Source organism: Neovison vison, chromosome 1, assembly GCF_020171115.1.
Source record: "Neovison vison isolate M4711 chromosome 1, ASM_NN_V1, whole genome shotgun sequence".
Lineage (NCBI taxonomy): Eukaryota > Metazoa > Chordata > Mammalia > Carnivora > Mustelidae > Neogale > Neogale vison.
This window is the reverse complement of record NC_058091.1, coordinates 119603344-119620640: the sequence shown is the minus strand read 5'-3', so window position 1 is coordinate 119620640 and position 17297 is coordinate 119603344. Positions and strand designations below refer to the sequence as shown.

Here is a 17297-nt window from a genome sequence, read left to right as displayed (position 1 = left end):
TGAAAAGGGAGCAAGTATACTTTGTAATGATATTGGACCCATTAATATAGATATAGGACAACCATAAAAAGGGAAAATGATGAGGAGAACAAAGTAAAAGGAATATTAACTGTTTTAAGTAATCATTTTGGCGGTTGTAGTGTGCGTATCATTATCCTCAGACTGCTGTGTGTGTTCATTCGGTAAAAACAAATGAGTTTGGTGGATATTCTAATTGTATGTATCCCTGTGTCTTTGAAAACCAGAATTATTGGTGTGGAAGAAAGGAGACACAAGTGTAATATAAAAGGGATTAATTTTTTATTTATAGATACATAAATCTTATACTTCTATAAATATGAATATTGCACATAAACATTTTTGTTTCCACCAGGAAGACCTGATATAATGACGAACTCCTAGCTCCACATTATGGTCTCACTGACATTTCCCACTAAAATAAGCCAGGGCTTTCTAAAACAATCGCTGATTGCATGTCTGGGCAGAAGACATACAGAACATCTTGTTATATAACAGATAACAAAGAAACTATCAAAAGACTTGTGTCAAAAGGACTCGGGAGTCACATGAAGTTTCCATGCACTTAAGGTGATACGAATGAACTTGCAGCTAAAAACTGCCATGAGCTAAAATCCATCAAATATATTCAAATCCTCAAGCTTATAATGATATAAAAAAAGAAAAAGAAAAAGTAAAACCTAACAATTCATCTTTGGATAATAGTAGGAACCAAATTCATTAGCTGGAAAACTAATAAAGGGAAAGAGTTAAACACTTTTCCTTTCTTTCCACTTTTCCACTGGGCAACCCACCAGTAGATGAAGGGAGGTGTCTCTTTACAGAAGCAATGAAGCATTTCAATGAAGAAGGAATGACAAAATGAGGATATCCCCATTCTGCAGCCCCCAGTGAATGAAAGGGCCTAGACACTGAGCACCATCAGTGACGGCACCATAAAAAGAGACACAACTGGACAGTCTGTGCCTCGGGGTGAGGAAGCACACTGCCACCTACAGACGTGCCAAGGAAATTAAACCAAAGTCTATCCAGCCTCTACTTCCAGATGCCAACTTGCAGAAAATGCAGAGGACAGAAGGACAGACTAAACTGCACCAGGTGCGTGCAGTTGGTAAAATCCAGATTATGGGAAACTCTGTAGGTCAAATGCCTCGGGCTTTTCAAAATATTAGCCATAAGGGAGGGAAAGGCATGCAGAAGAAAGCAGTAAAGTATGAGACATACAAGGCAACTAAGCTCTGTTGTCATGAATTCAGACTTGAGTGACGAGGGAATAAAAAAATACAACCAAAAAAAAAAAAAATACAACCAAAGTGGTTACTCTGACATTCATAAAGGGATTACTTTTGTGAGGACATCAGGGGTTTAGATGGGTCTGAGGTACATGGAAAACCCTGCATGGCTGGTAAAGTTCTATTTCTTGAGCTAAGTGGTGACTGCAGGGGTTTTGCCTTAAATAATTCATTAAAGTCTACATTTTGTGTGGTTATTGGTATCTCAGTTTTTATTTTACAGTAAAAAAGGTCATTAAAAAAAAACAGTGAAAAAGGAACAGTGCCTCTGCATGTTTGTCTTCTGGAGACAGTGGTGAGCGCAGTTGGAAAGAGGATGATGTAACTCGTAGGGCTCACTTAGTTCTGGGCTCTGGCTCCTCGGTACTCCTTCAGGCTCCAGGGCAAGAAGCTTTGGTTGGGACCTCTTAGCAGGGTTGTGGTGATGAAACTGCACTTGAGACCTGCAGGGACGGTGATCAAGGTCTCAGGAGGAACCCCCATCCCATTACAGAGACTCGGCACCCAAGGCCATCCAGCCAGAGACGGCCTCACATCCTATCCCCCAAGACATCCCCATCTGGCCAAAGCTTTGGGAAAGCAACTGGCCACCCAAAGACAAGGACAAAGACTTTACCTCATCACCAGACAACCGAGTCTCCGCATATCCTGGAATGAGAGGGAAGAAACAGAATGCCCCTCATTAGGACCAAATGTGATTATCCTGAAGGGTAGGGGGTGACCTGATATATCAGAACCCCATCTCTGCTGACCTCTCCTGAAATATTTCTGGCTTCAGAAAGGACTATTCCTGGGACGCCTGGGTGGCGCAGTTGGTTGGACGACTGCCTCTGGCTCAGGGCGTGATCCTGGAGTCCCGGGATCGAGTCCCACATCAGGCTCCCAGCTCCATGGGGAGTCTGCTTCACTCTCTGACCTTCTCCTCGCTCATTCTCTCTCTCACTGTCTCTCTCTCTCAAATAAATAAAACAAAATCTTTAAAAAAAAAATATTTTAGAAAGGACTATTCCTGAATAGTTTTCCTGGGCAGTTTTCCCTGCCTCACATCTTGGAAGTTAGGCGAAGTGGGAAAAGCCATGGGGCAGGTGGCGAAAGACTCCTGAAAATCTCGTTTACCTTTCTGAGCCCTGAGGCAGATGACAGTCCCCACCAGAACGATGATCAGCCCAAGCAGGAAAGCTGCAATTCCACTTAGCATCTTTCTCCAAGAATATGCCAACTGAGCTCCTAGGGGAAATGGGTCTTAAAATTAGTAAAAAGTTCCCAATATTTGGTGCATTTTCCTGGAATCCCAGAGCCTGTACCAGACACCAAATCAAATGCTATTGAGAAAAGAAATACATTTAGAAAAGGTTCTTTGACACCAAGGTTTGCATCCATAGAATCTGTAACTGATTCCTACAGCCCACAAGAATGCCTGCTAACTTCCTCAGACAAAGTATGAGAGGACACTAGTTACCACAGTTGGAAATAAGTGATGAAGTGATTAGACCTCCTCATTTCTTGGAAGATACAAGCAGAAATATCTGCCATGTCTACTCCCACTCTAACCCAAGGACCCCAATTTCCATGACTCCCTCAGATCGGGGGAAAGAAGAATGAGTGTTGGGAGCAAGATGAACGCGGAGGTCACAGAGGCCCCGTGCTGAGGCAGCATCACCCTGAGTCGGACCCAGAGAGTATAAGAAGCAGATTCTCACTCCACTCCACCGAAACAGGGCTCAGCAGGCTGGCATGATTAACAAGGCAGGTGTAGACATCTCCAAGTGCAGGAGTCATTTCCAGCATCACCATTGTCTGGAAGGTCCAGTCTCCATTCCTGACCAGGCCAGTGGATATGACACCAACCCTCTCCTCCTGCCCATTCCGGAACCACCTGATCTTGATGTCGCCTGGATAGAAACCGGTCACAGAGCAGAGAAGCAGACTGCGATGCTGCAGGGATGGGGTCCTCTCTGGATGCACTGTCACCTCTGGTTGTACTGGAAGGAGAGAAAAAATGATACATTATGAAGGAAAACCACCAAGCCAGGACAGGTTCCTCGAAAGACTGTCTCTGCACTTAATCTCCTTCTCACCCCACCCAAATGGAAACTGGAAATGGGAAGAAATTTTTGCCCCCAGGACTCAGAAACTGGGTATGTCAATGCCCCAAGGAGGAGTTAGGCCTTATGAGAGACTCCCACAATTACCCTTTCTACTTGAGATCCCACTGTGACTTAATGTCCTTGAGAACTTTGGAGGTCTGGGACCAAGACCACAGTGACCTGACCTGTGAGGAAAATGAGTGGATCACAGATGGGGACAGAAAGGACTCCCCTGCTCATAAGACATTTATCCTGAAGCAGGAAATTGCCTATCATAAGGAAGTAAAGCCCATGGTGAGGCTCACACGTGGGAGATGCCTGAACCCCACCAGACCTCACCTTCCAGCTCACCTTTCCTCCCCACAGTGAAGGGTGCACCCAGCTTGTAGTTGTGCCTGCAGAGGGCATCCACAGAAGCTCTACTCCTCTCCAGTATATCTGGCCGATGGTTCCACAGCTCAGCGTCAGGCTTCCCCAGCTCTGTCAATGCCACAAACCTTCCCACATGGCTGTCGAAACGTGCATACTCTTCCAAGTTAAAAATGAATCTCACCACAAACTGCACCTTCTCTGTCCCATTGATGAAGTAACAGTCAGCCTTTGCCTGAATCACAAAATCTTCTAGAAAATGACAACAAAAAGACTTTAAACCAACCCCTACTTTTAGGAAACCATATCATGGTAAATAATGCCAGACCCCATGGATTTAAGAGGAGGCCTTTTGAACTCAGTAAACAGGTCAAAGTAGCCTCTTTTCCCCTGAACCCCACCCTGGTTCCGTTTAGCACCCTGGTTCCCACCATTGTGGAAAGAAGCCTGAGGCTTCTTTGGCCAGCCAAACAGAAGACATGTAACCCAAAAAAAGACAAGTCAAAGAGAGAGTCCCAAGAGACATAAACATTCATGCCACAAATAGTTTTTGACCCTTTATGTTTTGCTGACACTGTGCTGGTTTTTCCAAGCCAAGTTTTCAGAATCCCAAGGTTTTAACTCCCTTTGTTATCAACTTGAAAACACCCATCCCCAAATAAAATAATTCAATAGTACTCTTGTCCTTAACAGGTTCATTCTACACATTCTTTCTGGAGTGAAGTGAAGGAGTGACGGGGGGGGGGGGTGGGTTGGGCAACAAAGAAATGCAGACTAGTTAGGCATTTTGAAGTGAAACTAACTCTCCTTCTACTTTTTAGTCACTATGGGTTTTATCCAAGAATTTCTTTTGGACCTTTTCCCTTGCACTCTTATTTAGAGACCTCACCCCTCGTTGGCTCAAATATGGTAATGATTTCATTAACTTTGTTGGTGTGAAGTAGAATAATACTAGTTGATGACTCAAAGAATAATATTACTATCAGCATCATTGGCACTATACCTACCATAGGGAATATACAGTTAGCTTAAACCTTCGGGGGGAAGGGGTACATGAAACAGTGCCATTAAAGGTGGAATTAAAAAAAACTTAATTCCATTGTCTGTTATAATTTTCTACTTTCAGAGCACCTTACTAATGTTGATGGTGATTGGTTTGAGTTATGTATTTTTTCATACAAAGTCTACTCTGCTCATGTTCTTCAATGTAATTTGATACTCAAAAATTTCTCATTGGTGAGAAAAATTATAATTCTTACTCACTGAGCACACAGTGGGCTCTGGTCTGAGTGTTTGTGCCCCACCCCCACCCCCAAATTCATGTGTTGAAATCCTAACCCCCAAAGGTGATGTTATCAGTAGGAGGTGATTTTGAGAGGTGTTTGGGTCATAAAGGTGGGGCTCTCACTCATGAGTGGGATTAGCCCTTATAAAGGAGGCTCCAGAGAGATCCCAAGCCCCTTCCACCACATGAGGACACAAGAAGGTGCCACCTATGAACCAGGAAGAGAGTCTCCACCGGAACACAGCCATGCTGACACCTTGATCTTGGGCTTCCCAGACTCCAGAACTGTGAGAAATAAATTTTTGTTGTTTATAAGCCATCCAGTCTGTGGTATTTTGTAACAGCAGCCAGAATGGACTAAGACACAATTATATCTGTCATAGACTTGAAGATCTGAAAAATTTAAAGCGACAAATTGGCAAATGGCCCCAGGTTATGTTTCAGTTGATTTGAGTACTAGTTCTATACCGTAGTTGTACCTAGAACCACTTGCCCTCCCTGACCTGTTTTCCATTGAAAACAACACTGAAGCAGAGCTCAAAAGCATAGTGTTACGAAACAAAGGAAGCAGGGGCGCCTGGGTGGCTCAGTGGGTTAAGCTGCTGCCTTCGGCTCAGGTCATGATCTCAGGGTCCTGGGATTGAGTCCCGCATGGGGCTCTCTGTTCAGCAGGGAGCCTGCTTCCTTCTCCCTCTGCCTGCCTCTCTGCCTACTTGTGATCTCTCTCTCTGTCAAATAAATAAATACAATCTTTTTTAAAAAAAGAGAGAGAGAGAGAGACAAAGGAAGCAGAATGTGATTCAATGCACAACGACTTTTTAAAAAAATTTTAAAATACACATCAAAAACAACGCTAAATATTCTTAAAGGCCAGCCTCACCCCAGCCGCATTGGAACGGATCTGCAAGGAAAGGAGGGCGTGGAAATGTAGACCAGGAAAGAGGAGAGAGTCCTTACGCTGACAGATGATTGCCGAGTGCTATGAACTCACTGGGTAAGACTGACACAATTCTCTGTACGCACTCAAGAACAACAAAAATAAAAGGAAATTCAAATGCGTTGATAAGGCAGGTTGGTCGGAAAAGATCTAACCTGGAGAAACAGCATGAGTTAAGGATTAAAGGACAATCGTTGCCAATCCTGAGCTGTAAATTTGCTTTCATCTCAAACTCAGAGGCCTTCTCCGGGAACTACTGAGCTGAGCATTAGGGATGGCAGCTCCTTCCTGGATCAGCTCTTAGCAGCTAAAGTCAGCTCTAACCTCCAGGGCTCTTCCTTAGAACAGTTTAAATCAGAAAAAGAAAGTTATTTGGGGGTCAGATTTGTGTCAGATTTAAGATCTGAACTGACTTTTTTTTTTTTCATTTGTGTTGTTTAATGGACATTATAAGCTCAGAGAGGTTTCTATTCTGGGAGATAACGATCCTCTCCTATCCACCCCACCCTCCCAGGTTTGTTCCTCTTTTGTGTTTAATGAAACTGACATTCAAACAGGCTCTGTTTTTAGTGCATTATATCCTGTTTTCTGCCAAAAAGTATGTGTTCAGGGTGTAATACTGCCTCATGTTCACACAGCCCATCTCCTTGGCTAGAAAAATAATGGTAATAATGCCTGGGTGGCTCAGTCAGAAAAATAATGGTAATAAATACCCAGGAACCTGAGGACAGGCATAATACATTCAACTTCTCTTATTTCTCAAAACCGGGGTTAATAAATGCCAAGAGAGGAAACCTTTGTTTCCAATTCCTTTTGTCCACATATATCCCAGTTGGATAAATATAAAAACAGTTGCAATCATCAGAGCAAACTCCTGTCTGGAAAAAATGACAGCTATTCTCAAGCTGGCCCCAGTCCATATAGTTCTTCAGACTGACATTGATACAATAAGGACTCTAAGCAAAACAAAATGTTTCCCTTCATTCTAGCATCCTTTTTCTTGAAGCTGCAGCACAGGAAGTCCCTTTTCCTAGCAGTCCATTGTGTATGGTAAAGAGAGGAGGCATATTTTAATTTCAAAGGGAAGAATACTTTGGAGCCAGAAGCCAGAAGCCAGTTCCAGTCTGCAGCCTGGACCTACAGGGAAATACATCCCTCCCCCACGCCCATTCTTGCATACACACCTGAAGAAAATTGCTCTGTTCTTACCTGGAGAGTCTCTGCCTTGAGTCCTGGAGAAATCCAGTCTAATTACACTCACTAGCAGAAGCACCGTCCATGGAACCCTCCCAGAACCCATTCTGGAAAGAAAAATAAAAAATTAGACAGTGAAATCATCAACTGCTTCAGGATGGGGCTTACCCCCACAAAACGCAGTCAAAAAATATTTATGAAGAGTATGAATACCTTTCTGGTTTCCTCAGGATTGGAAGCTCTTCACACTGATAACCAATCATGATAGAAGAGTTTTGCATCATTAGATGCTGGGTAGACTACTTTCATAAAGTCGTGTATATCACTCAAGAATTGTTTACCTGCAGAATCACTGATAGTGATCTAATGTATGTAGAAAATGTGCTGCCAACAGCATGTGCGAATAAAGTCGAAAGTAGACAGCGTTCTGAAGAGTTTGCTTTATTAAGAGGAGTTCATGAAGGGATTATCAGAGAAGAAATAGAAGAGATTGAGAACGACCTGAAGAGTATAAACCAAGAGCGGCCACAAAAAAGAAAATGAAGAGAAGATAAAAGAATAAAATGCTGCAAAAAATGTTCAAGAGAGAGCTCCTGGGCAGCTCAATCTGTTACGCATCTGACTTCAGCTCGGGTCATGGTCTCAGAGTTCTGGGATTGAACCCCATAATGGATTTCCCCCTCAGTGGGATTCTGGTTGCTTTTCTTTCCCTCCCCACCTCCCCTCAAAAAATAAATACAATCTTTTTAAAAGATGTTCAAGAGGATTAAATATAAGGATTATTGTGTTTTAATAATTAGTGGAGCGCCAACAACCTTCCATGGGACATAGTATTAGAAATGAGTATTAGAAATGAGGCAGCAGATATAAACAGTCCTTCAAGAATGTTGGAAATGAAAATAAGGGAAAAGATGGGACTCTTAACTTTAGTAAAAAGCCACACAAAAGATAAGTTACCTTTAAGAAAGACCTTAATGATTAAATAGAGGATGGGTATTTATGGCGAGCACTTGTTGTGATGAGCACTGGATGTTAAATGTACATGACAAATCACCAAATTCTACTCCTGAAACCAATATTACACTATATGTTAACTAACCAGAATTTAAAAACTTGAAACGGGAAAAAAAAAAAAAAAAAGGAAAGACAGTAACAAGTTTCTCAGTCAAGAGGAAGGCATCTGTATGCAGGAGAAGTTGAACATAAAAAGGAGAAGAAAAGTAAAATTACCTCCAAAATTCTGAGTGGAATCCAAAGAAAGAGATTGTCAGACTTGGTTATAAAAAGGAACACTTGTTCAGAGACTAAGATGAAAACAGGAAGATTTGAGGTGAGAAAGAGGGGAATGAGGAAGTTCTAGTCATATGGTTCAGTGGACTCCACTTAAGACAAGGCAAAAATCTGCTAGAAAAGTGTTGGAAGAAAATCTGATTGACAACTCTAGAGAGAAGGCTGCTTTTTAACCAAAATAGTCAGTAAGTACAATTATTATTCATTTAACACAAAGCCATCCATGCCCAATATTATGGACCATGCAGGGATGACACAGATATGTTCCTTGTTCTCAAGAAATACATAATCTAAGCAGGGTGACAAGGAAACAATTCACTCCAATGTCAGGAAGAATGAGATTAATTTGCTTATGTTTGGGTACACGAGAAGAGTAAATTTCAACTTAATCTAGAAGGAGTTCATGATAAAGTTGATACTTGATACAAGTGACATAACAAGCAGAGATTTTTAGAATTTGGAACACCCAGTACATGAGGACAACAGAAAGGAGATAAACAGTGAAATAAAATGTTTATCTGGAATGCCTTTCAAATTCCTTATTGTCTGCAATAAATATATGCCTACTACTTTAGAATGGGAAAAGATACAATATAATTTTTTTTTAATTCTTCACTTCCCAGAGAGAACACACATGCTTGGGTGCTTATGTAAGGTAGGATTATGATGGTAGTTGACCAGAATATCCAAAAATACTTGACTTAATGCTTTGTCAAATATGCTTGGGAGGCCCACAGGAAATCTCTACCCATAAGTAGTAATACCAAATTATAAATCAAAAACTAACTCCATTATTAGCTGGTCAAATCTCTGATACCCTAGGAGAACATTTTATGATACTTTTCTGTGAAGCACATTCCCTCTTAAATCACACTGATACCACTAGCCAGCTAGAAAGGATTAAGAACTCCCAAACATAAGAGTAATAGCGTGGGTCACAAAGGGGTTCTGTTCAAAACGGCAGAAACAGAATTCAGATAAGAGCTGAAATGCAACTATATAACCTTTAATTAACATGGCCCTGGAACTCTTAGTAAACACACCCTGCCCTGGAATCTGACCGATCAAAATAATAATTCTTTCTCCTGGGAGATCACAACAGATAAAGAAAAAGATGGGGAGGTATGGAAGACATCACTAGTGTTGACCAACATCCTCTACTTTCTGGGCACATGGAAAATTTTACTTCCTGGCTTCCCCATACTATGTGAACAAAAAGGTTCTTGGTCAAAGAATTTAACTACCACTGCATGACCCTTCTCTTCTTCCCTTATCAAGTCAACCAAGACAGCCTTATGTTGAAGTGGTGCAATCAGTATATAAAAGCAGTCTAATCAGCAGAGTCATCATGACGAGGAGAAGCCCTAGAGAGTCCCCCAAACCCACAACAGGAGCTGTATGAATGAGAAGGAAGTTTTGCTTGATTAAGGCTCTGAGAGTTGTTACCAAAGCCCGCCCTAACTTAATCTAATATAAGACAAGAACAGGAATGTTGACATGCCCCCTGCACATCCCTTAAGTAGATTTGAATATTCATTAATTAGAAGCCTAAGCACAGGTCAAAACTGGTAGACTCTGTCCACAGAGCATCTGACCCATGACTGTGCTACTTCTTCTAGAGGCATATGGTTGTGTTGCTCCCACTTGGGAGGGCACACGTGGAGCTGAGTGAAAACGTGGTAATCAGAGGGAGCTCATGCCACTGAGTTTTAACTTCCTCCCTTCTTCCTACCCACACTTACCTTAGTCTTCCCATGTATTCGATCTCATTTAGAAGTGGAGAAAAGCATTCTACTTGAAGCTAAGTGAATGAGAACCTGACATGGAGAGTCAGAAGCAGGAGACGGTAATAGAGGCTTAAGCCCAAGTCTGGTTAGCTCTTCTGGAGGCAGTACTGTAGCTGGGCTTCAGCCCCTTCTCTCAAAGATGAGAGAGAGATCTTGAGGAGAGAAGAAAAAGTGAGGCTGATACAGATAAAAGGCATGATTGTTTTGGAGTTAGAGGAAGAGAAAGAGTTGATAGATGGCAAGAGGTGTTGAAGGGAGACTGGAGGATGTGGATTCTGAACCAGGAAGTTAGGAGGACCACTCTTTCCTAATTCTGATGTGAATGTGTTTAAGGCTCATAATGCTAAAATCTGGCTTGCCTACATCATCATCGTCATAGCTAATATTTGTTGATTATACTTTATGAGTCAGTTTTTAAGCACTATGAATGTCTGTGTCTGTGCACGGTGGTGGGGGATGAGGGGAGAGAGAAAGAGAGGAAAAGAATAGACAGAGAATCATACTAATAACCCTTGCAGAGATATTATTATGACCTCCCTCTTCTAGCTGAAGTAGTGAAAGAAATGCAAGGGTCACATAACTAGTAAATCCATCAGCAGTGCTTTTCCCATTGCATGGTAATTCTTACTTGGAGGCCCAGGAAAGCTTTATTTCTACTGCTTCAGTATCCTTGCGATGATAAGATGCACAAAGGAGCAAAATAACTGAAGGATTTTATTAAAACTACATGAAGTCAGAACAGACCCCCAACATATCCTACCTCACATAAGGAAATCAGTGGTCTCATATATCGCAAGCAGGGAGTGGCATAGAATCCATCTATGGGCACTAAGAAGAGACAGCAGTACCAACCCGTGAATCTCTCTTGTCAATGGCCTCTGATACAAGCATCAGTTCATCCAGCTAGAAACTGTTGAATCAGATCAGGGGAGAAGCTAATAAAGGGAGAGGTGGTGGCCTGGCTCCTTTCTCCCACGTTTTTGTTTTTGTGTTCTACTTCTATGAGCTTGAAAACCAAAGTGGGTCATTCTGAAGTCTCTCATATATATATATATATATATATATGTATATACATATATATATATATTTCTTCTATTCTCTAAGGAGTGAGAGAAGGTAGGTATGATAGATGTAACCGTTTCCTTTTTTTATTTTATTTTTTTAAGATTTTATTTATTTATTTGACAGACAAAGATCACAAGTAGGCAGAGAGAGAGGGGGAAGCAGGCTCCCTGTTGAGCAGAGAACCCGATGCGAGGCTTCATCCCAGGACGCTGGGATCATGACCAGAGCCAAAGGCAGAGGCTTTAACCCATGGAGCCACCCAGGTGCCCTGTTTCCTTTTCTTTAGAGAGAGAGCACACACTTGAGTAGGGGGAGGATGGTGAGGGGCAGAGAGAGAGAGGAAAAGAGAGAGAGTCTTAAACAGACTCCGCACTGAGCACAGAGTCCAACATGGGGTCATTGACCTGAGATCAGGAGATCATGACCTGAGCCGAAATCAAGAGTCAGATGCTTAACTGACAAGGCCACCCAGGCAACCCAATGTGATTGTTTCTTGAGAGCAGTGTAAAATCATTATTCTCCTTATTAGCTGACAAAAATCCCCCTTTAATTACTATTTTGGTGATTTTAAAGTTGAAACAAACTGTTCATTTACATTGATTTTATTCTTCCTACACCTGCCTATGACAAGAAACATAAACTGCCTTGGAGACATCAGAAAAATATTCTGAGTTACTGAACAGAAAATGAAAACATAGAGGTGCCTCGCTGGCTCAGTCACTACAGCATAAGACTTTTGGTCTTGGGGTCATGAGTTTGAGCCCAATGTGGGGTGTGGAGCCTATTTAAAAATAAAATAAAAATATTTTTAAAAAGAAAAAGGAGGAAGGAAGGGAGGGAGGGAAGGAGGATGGGAAAGAAAATGGGGTGTCTGGGTGGCTCAGTTGGTTAAGCATCTGACTCTTGATTTCAGTTCAGGTCATGATCTCAGCATCATGGGATCAAACCCCGCATGGGGCTCCTCCATGCTCAGTACAGAGTCTGTTTGTCCATCTCTTTCTGCTCCTCCCCCTTGCTCTCCCTCTCAAATTAATAAATAAAATCTTCTTCAAAAGAGAAAATTAATACATATTTTTAAGGAACACTGTGTTGAGACACAGTTCAGCTGAAGAAATTATACTAAGCTAACTAAGAATTTTGCCAGCTCAAAATACTTGCTAAATCCTCCTTCCCTGGTGATACATGAGGGAAAAGGTAAGAAGGAAAGAATATGAGAAACAACAGAAATCAGTGGAATTTGGGGGGTGTCGGAAGCAAACTTGTGATCTTAGTGAGAAACCATGTGGGAATAAGGAACCAAAGGTCTGGGCTCGAATCAGCTATCACTTCTTTGACATGATGGCTGGCGGGGTGGATCCACGCAACACATTGATTCATGCTTATTATGTGACACCTTTCTCCTAGGATGGTTTTGTCCATCACATCATCCTGGAAAAGCAAATGTTGGTGGTGTTTTCTTCTACTAATTTGTTTATTTCAACTCATTATTCTTAAGAAAGACCCACAGAAACTATCATATTATGAGCTTTAAAAAGGCTGTCTAGAACAAACCCAAACCTATCCTGTTTGTTTGTTTGTTTTTTCAATTCATGGTAAATTCTGTTGTAAACAAAATATTGTAAATATTTTTAAGGATTTTTGCATCGGTTTTTTTTTTCAATTTATTTATTTTCAGAAAAACAGTATTCATTATTTTTTCACCACACCCAGTGCTCCATGCAAGCCGTGCCCTCTATAATACCCACCACCTGGTACCCCAACCTCCCACCCCCCCGCCACTTCAAACCCCTCAGATTGTTTTTCAGAGTCCATAGTCTCTCGTGGTTCACCTCCCTATCCAATTTTTTAAGATATTATATATTTATTTGACAGAGAGAGAGAGATCACAAGTAGGCAGAGAGACAAGCAGGGGGTGGGGGAAGCAGGCTCCCCGCTGAGCAGAGAGACTGACCTGGGGCCTATCCCAGGACCCTGAGATCATGACCTGAGCCGAAGGCAGAGACTCTAACCCACTGAGCCACCCAGGCACCCCTGCATCAGTATTAATAAGTAAATTCATCTAAAGTTTTTATTTTCATGTCATAGTTTAACATTGATACTATATTCACTTCACTATAAATTCATCTAAAGTTTTTATTTTCATGTCATAGTTTAACGTTGATACTATATTCACTTCACTAAAAGAGCACATCTGCTGCTGCTGAACCATTTAATTAAGATTAGAATTATTTTTTTCTTTTTCTTTAAAGACTTTATTACACTGCCCTGAATATCTCAACCTGTGACCTCTGCTTTATTGGGGTAACTGTTTTGCAATTTTTCCTGCTCCTTCATTGGAAATTATTCTATACAAATATTCTACCTCTAAAGGCATTGCTTTTGGTATATTTTTCAAGAGAATTATTCATTCAATCCAAATTTTCAAGTTTATTTTTATAAAATTGAACAAACCAATTTCTTAAGATTTTCCTGTTCCTGTATTAATTTTGTCTTTTCATTTCTTATTTTCTCTACTTTTTTCTCAATTCAGTTTGTCAGTGGCTTATTTATTTTATTGAAATTTTTTAATTTTGAATTTATTCTATTTTTCTATTTCTAACTCTTCAGTTTCTGCATTTATTTTTATTTTTATTTTTTTGCATTTATTTTTATTATCTGCTTCTGTTTTCATGTGACTGGTTGTGCTGTTCTTTTCACTTAATTAGCTTGGTTTTGTTCTTTCCTTTAATTGATTCAAGCAGTGAGGGCCTTGAATTCTCTACTGAGTACTGCCTGAGCTATATCCCAAGACTTTTGATATGTGACTTTTAATTATCATTTTTCTAGAAATTGTTTGCATTTGTTTTTCTCTCTGATAAAGAAAGAGACAGTTTCTTTAAGTTTCTATGTGGAGAAACATTTATCTTTTCTGATTTTTTTATTATGATCCAGTTTGTTCCATTATGGTCAGAGAATACTATCCATATCATTTCTACTTTTAGGAACTTACTGAGGCTTTTTGTACCATAATATGTAGCCCATTTTCATTAATGTTTTGCTGGAATGTGAAAAGATGTGTTCTCTAATTTTAATGAAGAAAATTTAATACAGATACATCAGATCTAATTTTATACTGTTGGACTATCTTCTGTGATCATACTTATTTTTGTCCACTGAGAAAAGTAAATTAAAGTCATCTAATACTAGTACATTTCTGAATATTTTCCTTGTGTCTCCCTTAACTTCAGCTTTATGAGAGTTGTTTATGTGATATCTAGAACTTAAATGCACATCTTATGTATGCATTGTGAATTTTACACTTTACATTATAAAGTGCCTTCTTGCCTCACTCAATTTTTTTTCCATTTGAATTTCATCTTTTTAATAATAGTGTTGTGACCTCTGCTTCCTTTTTGTTTGCTGTGCCTTTGCCATCATTTTATTTTTTGAATAAATGAATGGACCTGAGTCACTCTATTTTAGGTGTGTTTTTTGAATATTACAGTTTTTCTTTCAATCTAATCTAAAACTTTTTATATATCAGTTAAGCCCACTTAAAATTTATATAGCAAATAGATTCAGTGTAACTTGTGATTTGTAGGTGAAATTATTTTCTGTTAAATATGCTGCTTATATGAGTAATCCTTTTAGAAAATCTTTGTCTCATATTTTCTAAATTGCAGTTTTTCAGATATTTTAAAAGGTGTATATTTGAGGATTGTCCTGATAAAGTTATTCTTATATAATACAATTAGCTCCGTCTTTCTTTAGATAGTTTCTACTAGTTATGAACATCATAAAAGTGCTAACCTACATCCTCTCCTCTCCTCTTCCCTTTTCCTTGTACTTACCTTTGTACTCTTAATATGTTATAAATATGAATACTTGGTTTATCCATTTTTTGAGGTAGCTTTAGACTCCCAGATATTATAGACAAGGCCATCAATAAGCTTATTCTGTATCCTTACTCATTTTTCTACTCAACCTACCATTGTTGAGAAAAATATTTCTGTTTGTCAATTTCTTCTTCTAATTCTACTTATATTTTCCTACATATTTTGTGGTATTTTTTGCTAGGTGTAGACTGAGTCTGTTTTAGTACAATGTTCTTCTTGTTACCATTATTCAATGGTTGTCTTTGTTTCTGCTAATGCCTTTGGCCTTTGACTATATTTTTAGGTATCAAAGTAACTACAAACATTGTCTTCTGTTAGTGTCAGTTTTGTATATCCTATTGCACATCTTGATTTAACCTTTTCATGTTTTTAGGTTTTCTTTGTGATTAATGTGAAGAGCATGTAACTGGATTTTGTGAGTGCCTTACCCACGGCTTCATTTTCTGCAGTTTCAGTGACACATGGTCAACTGCCACCCACGAGCCAATGACCCTCCTTCTGACCACAGGTCAGAAGGTCAATGGTAGTCTAATGCTAGGTCACAATGCCTACATCACTTGCCTCACCTCATCTCATCATACACTCATTTTATCATCTCACATTATCATAAGAAGGGTGAGCATAGTACAATAAGTATTTTGAGAGAGAACAGTACATGACTTTCATTACAGTATATTGTTATATTTGTTCTATTTTATTATCAGTTACTGTTCTTAGTCTCTTTCTGTGTCTAATTTATAAATTAAACCTTATTATAGCTATATATAGAGAGAGAAAAGCAAAGTATACACGGAATTCAATTATTATCTGTGGTTTCAGGCATCCACTGGGGGGGTCTTGAAACCCATCCCCCACAGATAACGGGTGACACAGCTGTATCGTTAATCCAACCTGAAAACCTCTTTTAACTTCAAATTTAAGCTATTCACATTTATTGGGATTACTAAATTATCTGAATTAGTTTCTACTATTATTGTGTTTTCTATTTTGTTACATTGTTTCTTTGCTTCACTTTTTTCTTCTTTCATCTCTTATACTAAATTGAGTACTTTTTTTTAATTTTTTTTATTAACAAATAATGTATTATTAGCCCCAGAGGTACAGGTCTGTGAATCGCCAGGTTTACACACTTCACTGCACTCACCACAGCACATACCCTCCCCAATGTCCATAACCCCACCACCCTTTCCCTACTCCCCACCCCCTGGCAACCCTCAGTTTGTTTTGTGAGATTAAGAGTCTCTTATGGTTTGTCAATTGAGTACATTTTTTTAAAGATTTTTTTAATTTATTTATTGGACACAGAGAGAGAGGTCACAAGTAGGCAGAGAGGCAGGCAGAGAAAGAGGGGAAGCAGGCTCCCTGCTGAGCAGAGTTGACTTCAGATCCTAGGACTCTGAGATCATGACCTGAGTCCAAGGCAGAGGCTTAACCCACTGAGCCACCCAGGCGCCCAAATTGAGTACATTTTTAATGTATTCTCTAACTTCCTCTTATTGACTTAAGAATTTTAAATTCTAACTAGTTAAGAGTTACCCCTATACTTCTTAAATTTTTAAATTTAAATTCAATTTAATTAACATATCCTACCTTATTTGTTTCAGAGGTAGAATTCAGTGATTCATCAACTGCATATAACACCCAACACTCATCACATCAAGTGGCCTCCTTAATGCCCATCTCCCAATTACCATCTCCCCCCACCCATGTCCCTCCAGCAACCTTCAGTTTATTTCCTATAATTAAGAGTCTCTTATGATTTGCCTCCCTCTCTGTTTTCATCTTATTTTCCTTCCCTTCCCCTCTGGTTATCTGTTTTGTTTCTTAAATTTCACATGAGTAAAATCTTATGGTATTTTTCTTTCTCTTATTGACTAATTTCGCTCAGCATAATGCCCTCTAGTTCCAACCACATCATTGCAAATGGCAAGAATTCATTCTTTTTGATGGTTGAGGAATATTCTATTGTCTATATATACCACATCTTCTTTATCCATTCATCTGTCAATGGACATCTGGGCTTTTTCCATAGGTTGGCTATTGTGGACATTGCTGCTATAAACACTGGGGTGCAGGTACCCCTTCGGATCACTGTATT

At 39.8% G+C, this 17297-nt stretch overlaps 1 protein-coding gene across 1 annotated transcript; it reads right to left on the bottom strand.

The window, feature by feature from the left end:
* Positions 1–302: 302 nt before the first annotated feature.
* On the bottom strand, positions 303–8588 carry LOC122911197 (HLA class II histocompatibility antigen, DO beta chain). The gene is made up of 7 exons (XM_044255662.1): positions 8413–8588; positions 7198–7289; positions 3749–4018; positions 3011–3292; positions 2427–2537; positions 1927–1958; positions 303–1753 (listed from the first exon to the last, which is right to left on the bottom strand). The coding sequence occupies exons 2-7, from the start codon at positions 7286–7288 to the stop codon at positions 1718–1720; spliced, it is 822 nt and encodes a 273-aa protein (XP_044111597.1). The 5' UTR covers position 7289; positions 8413–8588; the 3' UTR covers positions 303–1717.
* Between the last annotated feature and the right edge of the window lie 8709 nt (positions 8589–17297).